At 30.0% G+C, this 13,958-nt stretch overlaps 1 protein-coding gene across 3 annotated transcripts in view; it reads left to right on the plus strand.

Moving 5' to 3' along the window:
• Positions 1-13,958, plus strand: part of LOC127071335 (protein TANC2) — a 48,429-nt gene that overhangs the window by 21,027 nt on the left and 13,444 nt on the right. The window contains exon 1 of one of the 3 annotated variants that reach the window (XM_051010484.1): positions 624-1,408. The exons of the other annotated variants lie outside the window; for them this stretch is intronic. Coding sequence (XP_050866441.1) covers positions 1,345-1,408 — 64 coding nt within the window. The 5' untranslated portion in view covers positions 624-1,344. Of the gene's footprint in view, positions 1-623; positions 1,409-13,958 lie in introns of those variants that run through there. 3 annotated transcript variants of the gene reach the window in all.

The following is a 13,958-nucleotide window of genomic DNA, read 5'->3' on the forward strand; positions in this document are numbered from 1 at the left end:
ATTAAATTAAAAAAAAAAAAGAAAACAGAACAAAAGAAAGAAAGAAAGAAAGAGAAAGAAAGGAAGAAGGAAAGAAAGGAAAGAAATGGGAGAAGTAAAAGGAGGATGAGGAGAAAGAGGAGGTGAAGGAGGAGAAAGAAGAGGATGAGAAAAGCATGCCAAGAACGTTCACGATGTTCGATTCGATTCGTTGGATGAGTCCACGCGCGAACGAGTTACATATATACGTATGTACGTATAACATATGTATGTGAGTACGTTGAAAAGATTTAAGAAAAAAAAAAAAGAAAAAGAAAAGAAAAGGAGAAAAGAAATTCGTAAATAGAATAAGGTACATGCGTACATACATATATACATCACATCCATACATACATCATACATACGTACATCATATATATATATATATATATATTTACATACGATATATGTACACATATATATATATATATATATATACATAGGAGTGCGATATAAGAGTCGAAGTTGTCTTCTGTAGTTGGCTCCCTCAACGTTCGCGGCACTACGCCGGGTCGAAAGAAAAATGTACGGTGTAGGTACGGCGCATTGGCGAAGATAGTCGAAGACGCACGAACGTTGGAACGAGTGCCAACCAATCCCCGTCACGATACTATTACGCTTGGACGGCAGTGCGCGCCTGAACGTCGTACGGTGCGTCTCGTTCTCTCGTTCGTTCTTTTTTCCTTCTTTTTTTCACTTTTCATCTCTCTCTCTCTCTCTCGAATGAAAAATCGTCGGTGCGTCGTGCGGTGTCAATTTTATTCGAATTTCCACTTTTCTCCCTTTTCTTTTTTTTTCTCTCTTTCCCTTCTAACTGTGATTTAATAATCGAAGTATATGTGAACGGCAAGCTCGCTCGCAGGAGACAGACGGACGGAGAGAAAGAGAAAGAGAGAGAGAGAGAGATTAAAGAAAACGTGAAAAATGTTCGTTAACTTTCAAAATAAAACTATTCGTATCGTTCTATTCGTCGTACGTAATCTGATACGTGAAATTGAGTAAATCGAAAGGTTTTCACGGGCGAACCAATACAATCGAGGAAGGACAAACTACCAACGGTCCCGACGATTATTATTTTCTTCGGGATAGGAGGGTGGAGGGGTGGGGGGACTAACTGTGCATATGTAATATATACATATATGTGTGCGTTTGAGAAAAGAGATAAGTTGTGTTGTGTGCTACTGCGATGAAGGAAAGGAACGCGTTACTGGATTGAAACTGCTTCGTCGTCCGAAAGAAAGAAAGAAAGAAAGAAAGAGAGAGAAAGAGAAAGAAAGAAAGAGAGAGAGAGAGAGAGAGAGAAAGAGAAAGAGAGAGATCATCGCCATGGCGCCCCCAGACAGGCACAGATCGCCTCGCCCTGGCTCGGGTCTCAGCCTCTCCGTTCTTGGTGAGTCGTCTTTGAGATTCTCCACTTTGAATCCTTTTCTTCACCCCTCACCCTTCACCCTTCACCCTTCATCCGTCACCCTTGTTCCTCATTTCTTCATTTTCTCATTCCTCACTACTCTTCATTTTTTCATATACTATTTTTTTTATTTTTTCTTTCTCACTCGACGATGAATAACGATTTAAAGATATTTTTCTATTTTTCATATGTGTATATATTTTATATGTGAATATCATGTTTTTTGTGTGTGTGTATATATATATATATATACATATTGTGTATATATTTATATAGTAAATATTTATATAATTTCATTATTATTTATTAGTAATATATGTGCGTGCGTGTTTAATTTTTTTGATTATTTATTCGTTTTGACATTTATCGTTCGAAAAAATCCATCGTTGATATCAACGATGTATGTAAAAATATCGTAATATTTATCGTAGTACTCGATTGACGATGTTTAAATAACGATCGTAAATATATAATATCGCTTATCCCATTGTAAACGAGAAACCACTTCGATTAATCCATATTCGAATCAGATATGTGACTTGATTGGTGATATAAGTTGAATGATTGTTAGATAAATTTATAGGTTATGTACGGCATGTAATTAAATATATATATATATATGTATATATATATTTATATATAAATAGATAATGTCAGGAAAGTAGAGAAAGTTTCACAAATTATATTTCGTTTTTCTTCTTTTTTCTTTTTTTCTTTTTATTTTAAAAGTTCCAACGTTCAATCGAATTAAAATTTCGATTTTTATATAACCGTTTAAACTCTGAAAACTCTTTCCTTTTTTCTTCTTCTTCTTCTTCTTTTTTTGTCAGATTAAACCGTTAAAGATTATTGTCGATGCCTGAAAAAAAAAGAAACGAAAAAAAAAGAAAAAAAAAGAGAAAAAAAATTCGAAAAGTAGGTCCTCCTTCTCTTCCTCCAGTAAGTGAATATAAACTGTGTACGGACAGATTTAAACGCTTCAAGTGCATTACGTATAATTTATATCTAACGAAAACCGGTTTCTCGTTGCTTTATTTGTAAGACGGTACACGACGACGACGACGACAACGACGATGACGACGATGACGACGACGACTGGGCTCAGTTGCTTCTATCTTTTGCTAAATTGTATTTTAAATTTTTATGTTAATGTTATAACAACACAACGTAATAATATTATATTATTATTTTATTTCTCAATCCTATCTTGGATATAATAATTAATTAAGTTTTACTTCTTTAATATATATATATGTATATGTTATAATCAAATAATAAATATCGAAATATTATTTTACGAAATAAATGTATATATCATATACATATTATATTATATATATTATATATTATATTGAAGATTATTAAAAAAAAAAAAAAAAAAGTAATCAAAGATATTTTCATCTTTATGATCAAAGATGCTAACGTAGATGACGTTAATTTCATAATTTTTAATGAACCATCAAATATAATACTCACGTAAACATAATATACATACAAATTTTTAATTTCTTATGGTGATTATTTTATTGATATTCGAGAACGTACTTGGAAGGTTTCTAGCGCACGTTCTCCTTTATCTCGTAGAAAACTCGTTCGCGATTTAGTCGTTCGAAGAATCGTTCGTGTTCGAATGATCGAAACGATTCAAACCGCTTGAATCGCGTGCCGAGGAGCATTATCAGAGGTGCGATTGAAGAGAGGTCTCTACTTACTTCAGAACTTTCTCCGACAGTCCTCAAATCTGTAGACCATTTTGATCATCCGTGTTCTCTTTATCGTGAATTCGTTGACCAGATAAAATGGACGATCTTTACTTCTTTTTTCTATTTCTTCCACTTTTTTTTTGTTGACATAATTAATGTTAATAATTAATCATAATAATCATGTTTTTTTTATTTTCTTTTTTTTCTTTTTTTTTTTTTTACGTAACAATTAATATCAGATAAGTTAAAAATACGAATCGTTATTAATTATTTTTTACGTCTTTAACACAATTTTTTTTCTTTTTCAACTCTATTGAACTAATCGTAAAGGAAATTGAATGGAAAATTAAAATAGACGATAAGGAGACTACATTTTTTATATTTTTCTATATTCTTTTTTAACGTATATCTTTTTATATTTTTTAACAACTATCATATAATAATTATCATTAAATATAAAAGAATATATATACACCTAATCATTTCTTATTAAACAATTTGAAAAGAAAAAACTAAGATAAATATAGAAGAGACGTAAAATAAACGTGAAAGGAACGTTATCTTTATATTTTTTTTCAACAAGATTTATATAATAGTTAATATCACGAATAAATTAAAAATATTATTAACCATCTCTTAAAACATCTTTAACATAATTGTTTTCTTATTAACTCTGTTAAACAAATAAACAAAGAAGAAATAAAATAAAAAAAGGAGACGTAAAGTGGATAATAAAGGAACGTTATCTTTATTAACAACAATCGTAATAACTAATATCACTAATTATAACTTAAAAATATTATCAATGATTACGTTATTTTTAATAGGGCAATTAAAAAGAAAAAAAAAGAAAAAGAAATTAAATGAAAAACAGCTTTTTCGATTTTTTATTTTCCGTAGACTATTCGATGAAAATTACTTTCTCCATACTGAGTCACTCTACAGATAATATATATGTACATAAATACGTACATACATATATACGCAGTGCGTACATATATATATATATGTATATATATAATATATGAACATCCAAACCACAATTGTAAGATCGTAAGAGGAGAACAATTGAATGCGGGAAATTTTTTCCCATTTGAAATACATTCTCTCGAATTAGCATTTGACTTTAAACGAATGTATGTATGTGTATACATAATACATATTTCAAACATATATATAATTCACATTAAACATTAAACTTCTCTATGAAAGCAAGTCTATAACTTTCAATTTGTTTGACCTAATTTTACTGCTAATATTTTCTTTTACTCGTAATTGTAAAGCACATATTAACTCTATATATATATAGAATATATATATATATATAAAGAAAGATATTACATTTGTTATATAAGATATATTATATATATTATTAATTATTATACTACTAATGTTGTAATATTGTATATATTAATATAAGATATATATATATACAAGATATATTATACTTATTATTATATATATATAATATATATATAAATTTAGAAAACTTTCGAGCGGATGTGTTCGTACGACAATAGAAATTTGATAAAAAAAGAAAGAGAGTGAAAGAACGAGAAAAAGAAAGAGACAGAGAGAGAAACAGAGAGACATGAAAGAACAGAGAAATTAGGAAACCGAGGTCGATACTCATCGGTTGGCACTATAAAGTGGAACGCTATACTTCCGTTTTCAACTTTCCGTAGCATGAGACAGTGCTCCATGAAGAACTTATTATTTTAAATGTGTATAGGTGTATGAAAGATAGCGACGAGTTTATGTATGCGGTTGTAGGGCAGCCACCTGTTGCAACCAATCGCATGTCGATGATTGACGCTTACCTTTCAGACCGTAACGTAGTATATTTTACGAGTATTGTGATTACGTTTCCTGTGCACGGTTCATTCATTTTTTTTCTCTCTCTCTATCTGTCTATCCATCTTTTTCTCTCTTTATACATACGTATATAAAGATATAGAAAGAGAGAAGAGAGAGATAGAGTAAGACGAATGTTGATCTATTTAATAATTTTGAAGAGGGAAGTTTTTACAATAATTTTTGAAAAGAAAACTTTCTTTTTATTTTGATTTCTTTCTAATATAAAATTTAATAGACGATCAGCGATACTGAAGGATTAGTTCTTTTTTTGTGTTTGTTTGTAATTCATCGATAAGAAGAAAGGGATATATAACAATTCGAGAGAAACAGTTCTAATAATGTCGTCCTCGTATAAAAATTGATACGAAGGTCTTTGAAGGATTAATTTTTCTTTTTTTGTAATTCACTTATAAAAAGAAATCGATATATAACAATTCGAGAGAAACAGTTCTAATAATTTCGTTCTCGTATAAAAATTGATACGAAGGTCTTTAAAGGATTAATTTTTCTTTTTTTGTAATTCACTTATAAAAAGAAATCGATATATATATATATAACAATTCGAGAGAAACAGTTCTAATAATTTCGTTCTCGTATAAAAATTGATACGAGGGTCTTTGAAGGGTTAATTTTTCTTTTGTTGTAATTCATCGATAAGAAGAAATCGATATATAATAATTCGAGAGGAACAGTTCTACTTTTCGTAAGGAGACGCATCTCGGGGCAAACATCAGCAGCAACTTCAGACGAGGCCAACGGACTTGTTACTCTCCCGCGTGTATCGGCTATTAACTTGGTTGCAGGTTTCTCAGAATGGACGTACCAGACAAGACTGGTAGGACTGGTGGTCACTGTTCGACCCTCCCGTCCGTCTATTCTTACTCGCGTTACACACGCAACACACTTACGGAAACGCTAACACATCCTTCTCACGAATCCTCGTGTCTTCTAGAGAGGAGTTAGGAGAGCAACTTTGGATAAACGTGCAGGTTTCCTTATTTGCCATTTTAAACCCCTTAAAAACTGTCTTACAAAAATCAATCGTTGATACCAAAGCTAGTAAGTTATTTAATAAATTATTGCAAATAATGTTAAATCGTATTGAAAAATATAAGTGTATTTTTCTTTTTAACTTTTTTTTTTTATACATGTATATATTAATTAGATATATTGTTATTGAAAAGAAATTTTTATGATAAAATATTGTGTATTGAAAACGATGATAATGTTGAAAGAGAGATGTTATAAAAAGAAAATCGACAATGTGTTACTTTTAATAGAGATAAAGTATTATCCATTAAAAAACAAATATAACAAGTAATTTGAACGAAACGAAATTTATTATTACATAATTCAAAAACAAGATATCATTCTGATATAATACACCTACGTATGCACAAACACACACATACATACACTCGCACACCCGCGTATCAAAATTGCGAAATACGAAATTACCACGTGATATAATATAAAGAAGAAGAGAAAAGAAAAAAAAAAAAAAAAGAATCTAATTCACAGACCCAATTCCTTTGATACGAATCGCATCAATTTCAGACTTGACAAGGTCAAGTGGGAGAACGAACTTGTGATTCCAATAATCAATTGATCATCTTCGTCATCGCATCGTTTTAATAATTACTCGATAGGATGAAACGTAATGGAAAGAAAGAAAAAGAAAAAAAGAAAAGAGAGAAATAGTGTCATGGTTGACGAAAAAGAAAATGGTGTTCGGATAAGTTAAACTTCACGCGTATTTTCTTTATTTAGAGTTGCACAATAAGTATACTGAAAGCATCGTCTGGCAAAGTGAATTACAACAATGCGTTGAAATCTTTTACTATGCTTCGGGCATAGATTTCTAAGAGAGTTCGTAAGGTCGTTTTGTTCCCACAATGGAATAGACGTTGGTACCGTTGCTAGATATAAACTTAGAACAACCTTAGACTGGTTTTTTATTTTTATGATAAATTAAAAAATCACGTTGGCTTATGAACTTAATTGCATAATTAACGAGGTTCACGTGTTTACGTAATTAGCAACGGCGGGATGATAGTTTCTTTTCGAAAGGGAATAAATTAAATCGATAAGCTAATTTGATGTTTTTTGTTCTTAAAAAATAATAATAATAATTTCTATCTATTTATATATTGACATTATTTATTATAATCTGCTGTACGTAATTATTAAAAAAAAAAAAGAAAAAGAAAAAGGAAAAACAATCCCAAAAGCAGGCGAATTTTTTTCTAGAAATTAACAGAAAGTTTAAAGAAAAAATAAAGGATGGGGGAAGAAAAAAATATATACGTACTGGAAATATTTAATTCATGGAAATACATACTGGAAATATTTCATTCATTTTATTGAATAAAATATTGAATAGATATTTAATATATATTTAATTGAATATCGAATTATATCAAATATAATATAAGTACTAAGAAATATTTAATTCATTTTATTAAATAAAATATATAATAAATATTTCATTAAATATCGAATTATTTAATATATAATATAATACAAGTATTAACTAGTAAAAATATTTTCTAATATCTGGAAAAAGGGATATGTCTCTCTCTCTCTCTCTCTCTCTCTCTCTCTCTCTCTCTCTCTCTCTCTCTCTCTCTCTATTTCTCTATTTCTCTATTTTTCTCTTTCGTGTTTTCTACGATTTCGAGGCACGTATCTTTTCGTCTTATCTGTAGTTTGTTATCGTGTTACAGCAGCGAGCCGCGTGTTTTATCTTCTTTAGAAACGTACAGGTAAGCTTCGGTCCCTCTTTTCAGATAAACCAAGGAGGATAGACTTGGCTCGGTTAATCAATCTAATCTATCGCGGACGTAGCTAATCCCATTAGAAGTTAGTAGTAACTTCATGTCCACCACAACAAACGTATTTCGCTTATATATTGTATACTTGTAAATACATATATATAATATATATACAAGTATATGAAAATTTACTTCTTTATCTATAAATACACTAAAATCTTATTAAGATAAAGTCATTTTGAAAAGTAATAGATAAAGTACCAAAAATAAAATATTTCTTAATGATTTTATTATAAAGAATAAATGGGAATTATAAATCGTTGGATAATTTTTACGAATGGAATGAAAAATATTTTCATATCGTATTATTGCTATTTATTATACTTTTCTTTTCATTTTCTTTTTTCTTTTTTTTTTTTTATTTCGAAATAAAATCAGTTAATTATTCTATATAATGGTTCATGTAAAGCATTGTATATATTTGGAAAGTCGAAAAAAATAATGAATTCTTCATTTTTTTTTTTTTAATCTTTCTCAGGTAGATTTTTTTCATTTATTCTTGACAATATCTAAAGAAGATATTATCACTGTGCAAACACCATAGAAAACGATTCTGCACGGTTCAATGCCATCGATAATTCTAATCGTACAAACTTTTTGTATTTTTTCTTTTTTTTTTTTTGTTGGAAAATTCTTCGAAATACTTACACGTTAACTTGTACACATATTCGAAACGACTTTGTTAATTATATATTAAAATAAGTTGTATGCGGCAACGAATTATTCTATTCGTAAAAAATTATTATTAATTTCGTGTGTGTACCCGCAATACCCTTCCCTCATTTAGACGTACGTACATGGATATGTAAAGCCTTAAATTTCTAAAATCTTTAATGAAATGGAAGAAAAAGAATTAAGTACCTGGATATATTCCGTAAACTACTCTTTTATTCTTTCAAGACACATCTTTCTTTTGACCGATTTATCCCCATGTTGTTGCATCCTCAAAACTTGCGACAAGATGAGAACGAAGCCTTAGGCAAGTGTCTGCGGGCAAACTTTCTCTCACTCTCAACGACGAGTCACACTACCATCGAATAAATGTACTGGGTGTTTCGTTTGAAACAGACCTATTTACATATCATCACCTGCGATCGATGAGAATAAGAAAATTATTTCTTACTTGTTTAACTCGAATGATTATTCAAATGATTATTAAGAATCGAAGACATTTTTTTTCCATAAATGTCATTTTTTCATTATTTTTCTTTTTATTACTTTTTTTTTTCAAGGTTACTCATGTCTCGTTTCTTTTCTTCTTTTTTTTTCGCATGCACATTTTTTTCTATTGTTTATTATCGTGCATTCGTGCAAGTATAACGTGTATGATCTTAAAACGACTTTAAGCAACCTTCGAAATCAAAATTTTTCAAATTAGTATGAAATTTACTTTCGCGATACGTTTCTCTAATAAGTAACACAGATCTTTCGACGATTTCAGATTTAATATCAGTAGAATCAGAAGTTATTCGTTTCTTCAATTATTTTCTGACGTTACGAATTGTTTCTCACGAAGAGATTTTCTCCAGAAGAAAAGAGAAATTTTAAAAATCTAGGATAAAAATTCAATTGTCAAATAAGTAATACTGAAAGATTTGAAAAGTAACATAATGCTTGAATATCTAAAAAAACAAAAAGAAAAAATTATAAATGTCTTCGTTAAATATATCTTCGCAACCTGGTATCTCGCTTAGAATTATGTAAGTTACGTGTTAATTTAAAAATTTTATAGTCCAAGGTCATTTCAAGATTATGCTATTACAAATGGATGAATGCACGTATTGTACAACAGAGAATAGAATGGTTTTTATATGCGTCAAAGAAGAGATTAAAAATAAGAATAAAAATAAAAAAGAAATTTAAAAAAAAATACATGAATGTCTATAGAAAAAAGAACAATACGATCGTTAAAAAATGTTTATAAAAAAAAAAATCTTGTCTTCGTCCAATTCGTCTTTTAAATATTGCAATATTTAAAATTATGTAGGTAAGATCTTTTTTATTATCGCGAATAAAAGAGTAGCTAATTTAATTATTAGCCTGTTTTAAACGAAACACCCTATACACACGTACATATATACATATATAACGTTTGAATCGCTCTCCTTAAAGATTCGTTGATGATACTTAATCGTTGCCGTTTCGTGAATCATGAATGTGTATGGACACATAGACCGGAAGTCAATTAAATGTAGACCTTGCAGGTGTTTTAACACCCTTTATAACCCCTCTTTATAATTCTTTCTCGAGTTCGAGATAAAAAAATATTTCAAACGAACGTTATTCGTTCCTTTTCTTCTTTCTTTTATTATTTTTTATTTTTTCTCTTTACCCAAAATGTTTTGCCATTAAACAAGAAATATATATAAAATAAAAAAAAAAAGAAACATAGAAATTGACCTTGAAATGATTTTAATAAATGTGGCAATCTTAAAAAAAAAAAAAATCTTTAGAATCAATACAAATACGTACTTATATACATTCACTTATGTATGCATACCTGTAGATACTTAAGCACGTGAGTTCAAAATTATACGACGTGTTTATATATATAACGTTAATAGAATTAACGACAACAGTATATACCGTCCATTCTTATTTATCTCTCTATCCATCTATCCATCTATCTTATTTTTCTCTTATATTTTCATTTCTTTTTCTTTCTTTTTTTAATCGCAATCTTTTTTTAACCATTCAAGCAAGTATAAGGTTTACGGATCGCCACCTTCTCTTCTATTACACGAACCACATTATATTTTATCATAGTTATCGTAGCCGTAATTCTACTCTTAGTATTAGTCCTAGTAGTAGTTATAATCCTAATCGTAATCGTAGTCGTTGTAGTCGTAGTCTCAGTCATCGTGTAGTCGTAATCCTAGTTGTAGTTGTAGTCGTAATTGTAATCCTAGTTGTAATAGTTTTAATCGTAGTTGTAGTCCTAGTCGTCATGTAGTTATCGTAGTCGTAGTTTCAGTCATCGTATAGTCGTAATCCTAGTTGTAGTTGTAGTCCTTGGTCATTGTAGTCGTAGTTGTAGTTGTAATTGTAATCCTACTTGTAATAGTTTTAATCGTAGTCGTAGTCGTAGTTGTAGTCGTCTTCGTCTTCGTCTTCGTCGTTTCTATCGTCTTCGAGCGATTCGAACGGTAACGAAGTATGTTCAGATCGAGAAAAGAGAAAGAGAAAAAGGGGATGGAATGGGACGGAATGGAATGAGGGGGTATGGAGGGTGGGAGAAGAGAGTAGAGACGGATAGACCTTCCGTGGCCGATTTAACGAGCCTCCTTAACCTGGACCAAGCGTTCAGAGAAGTATTATACTTCGTAGAAGTATTATACTTCTTTCAAACGGACTCTCCATTCGTAGAAAAATTTTTTTACCACATTTTTTAATTTATCCTTATTATTTATTTTTTATTCGTTCTTTTAATTTATCTTTATCTATCTCCATTTATTTTCATTTGTATTTGTTTTTCTTTTGTTCTCTTCTTTTTCTCTCTCTCTCTCTTTTTTTTTGCTTTTTTTCTATTATATCAAAAAAAATGTATCACCAGTCAGCGAGTAAGTAAATAAAATTATAAGTAATAGGATGGATTTATCTAACTCGTTTAAAAGAATAATTAATCATTAACATTTCGAAACGTTTTTGTTAATTATCATTAATTAACAAATTATCGTCGTCGTTGAAAGATCGATAAGAAAATTAATTCGACTAATTTCAATATGTCTTCTTAGTAGTATGGAATTAAAATTTTTCTCGAAAAGAAAAGAAAAGAAAAGAAAAGAAAAGAAAAAAGAATGATAAAAACTAATCCCCTTAACTCTAAACCCCTTAATCCTTTTCTCTCGATAGTTTCTTCCCTCTACCTTTACATCTTTTTCTTTTTTTTTTACCTTTTCTTTCAATTATTTCTCTATGATCGAACTTTATAAAAACAACAATCGTCGTAAAGAACGAATAGATACATACAAATACGAGCCGAGTAAAGCAAAGAAGGAGTTAACTCGTCGACCATTCGATTCCTATCGTCTTTGTCCTGAAGTCACTGGAGCGTCGTAAGGACAAAAAGATAGGGGTAAAAAATGAAAAAAGAAAAAAAGAAAACAAAGAAAGAAAAAAATAAAAAGAAAAAGAAAGAAAGAGGACGAGGAAAAACAGAAACGGACAAAAAGGCTAGCAAAGCAGAAAAAGAGAGAGAGAGAGAGAAAGAGAGAGAGACTTACAGAGAGTGAGAGAAAGAGAGAAAGAGAGAAAGAGAGAAAAACTTACAGAGAATGAGAAAGAGAGAGAGAGAGAGAGACAAGTTTAGCGCGGAAGCAAGACGTACTTACTTCCTTCGAGCTCTTTACGTCTTCGAGTGCGTTGACCTAGCTAGCTTACGGTAAGCCAGCCCCGAGTGGAATTGCACCTGCCTACCTGTATGCACTTACCTTACCAGGATAGGAGGTCGTGAGACCCGAATTACCTACCTACCCCCTCCTTCTTCCCCCCACTCTACTCCCCTATGTTTCTATCTTTCTCTTTCTCTCTCTTTCTTTCTGTCTGTCTGTCTCTCTTTTTTCCCTGACCCTTACACTTATAACACGATTGATCCTTTTTCGAAAAAGTTTCAAGTGTGTAACAAAATTGTCTATCTTCTTCTGTTTGAAATATAGTCTTACAATATGTAGGATAAATTTTTTTTCCTTTTTTTCTTTTTGGAATACTTTACATGATTTTTGAAGTCTTTTAATTGAAATTGGAGGATGTTTTAAAGATATAAAAAAAGAAGGGATGGAAGGGATAAGTTTTTATGTTTAAATTGAAGAATGTTAATAATAATAATAATTTTTATTGGATAATTGGGTATTTATTATTTATTGTTTGTTAACAAATATTTATGATGTTAATGGTTTTATATCTTAAATGGTATAAATGTTCGATAATTGCGACATTGATTAATGGAAAAGAAAAAAAGAAAGAGAATACTATACTGTATTCTATTGAAAATATTTTTACTTTAATTATTGTATTACTTATTATAAAAATATTCATACGTTAATTATTTTATAAAATATATTACGATTAATAAAGTATTTTAATCAAAATATATATGAATATAATAATCGCTTAGTATTATTTAATATGAATGTATTATATTTATAATAAATTCAGACGTAACACAGAGACTTCGTCATTTACACTGATATTACGTTCTAACATTTTATTATAAACACTTCTCAATATATTCATATACATATATATATATATATATATATATATATATATATAAACCTATATAAAACACTATAAATATTTGAAATACTTAAACATTTATAATAAACCTACACTCAATCCTAACACTTAATTACTTATACTGATCACTTACATTACTTCTCGATATTTTATCATAGATATTGATAAAAATATAAAATATATCAATGTATACAATACTTATCAATACACACACACATACACACATACCTACAAAATACTTTCATTTATTAATTAATAAAAATATCGATCCTATAAATAACACAAAAATAAATCTTATACATACATCCTATATATAAATTTATTCGACATAAAATCCCATAAATGGATTTAATCTATATGCTAAAACGTTTTATCGTGCCGATAGAAAATAAGATCGTTCGGTAGAAGAAATAGAAGTGGTAGGTAGAAGATAGGTAGGTAGGTAGGTAGTAGGGTCGCGCGTGAGTTAACGAGGTCGAACGCATCACGGAGATCGGGGAGCGTGGTGTTGCAGAAGCGAAAGAGACGATGCGGATAAGTCGCAAAGTCACGTTACACGTGGTGCTCACGTACGTTACGTGAGTATAGGTAGGTAGGTAAGTACGTGAGGGTGATCGAGAGGAGGACAAGCACACGCGAGCTCCCGTCGTGACCTCACTTTCTAGAATCCTTTAAGTACGAGGCGCCTCTTGGAGAACTTCGATTCGCGTAATCCAACTGGTTTCTCGATTATCGATTAACGAACGAACAATTTCAAGGATTTTTCAAAATGTTTCATTTAATCGAATCCGTTAAAATGTTTTATCTAACTTTCACGTAATTTTAGAAAATCCGACGATAAAAAATATACGTTCAAAAAATTGACAGGACAGGTAGAAGAAAGAGACAGAAAGATTGAAAGAA

Source organism: Vespula vulgaris, chromosome 21 (genome assembly GCF_905475345.1).
Source record: "Vespula vulgaris chromosome 21, iyVesVulg1.1, whole genome shotgun sequence".
NCBI lineage: Eukaryota > Metazoa > Arthropoda > Insecta > Hymenoptera > Vespidae > Vespula > Vespula vulgaris.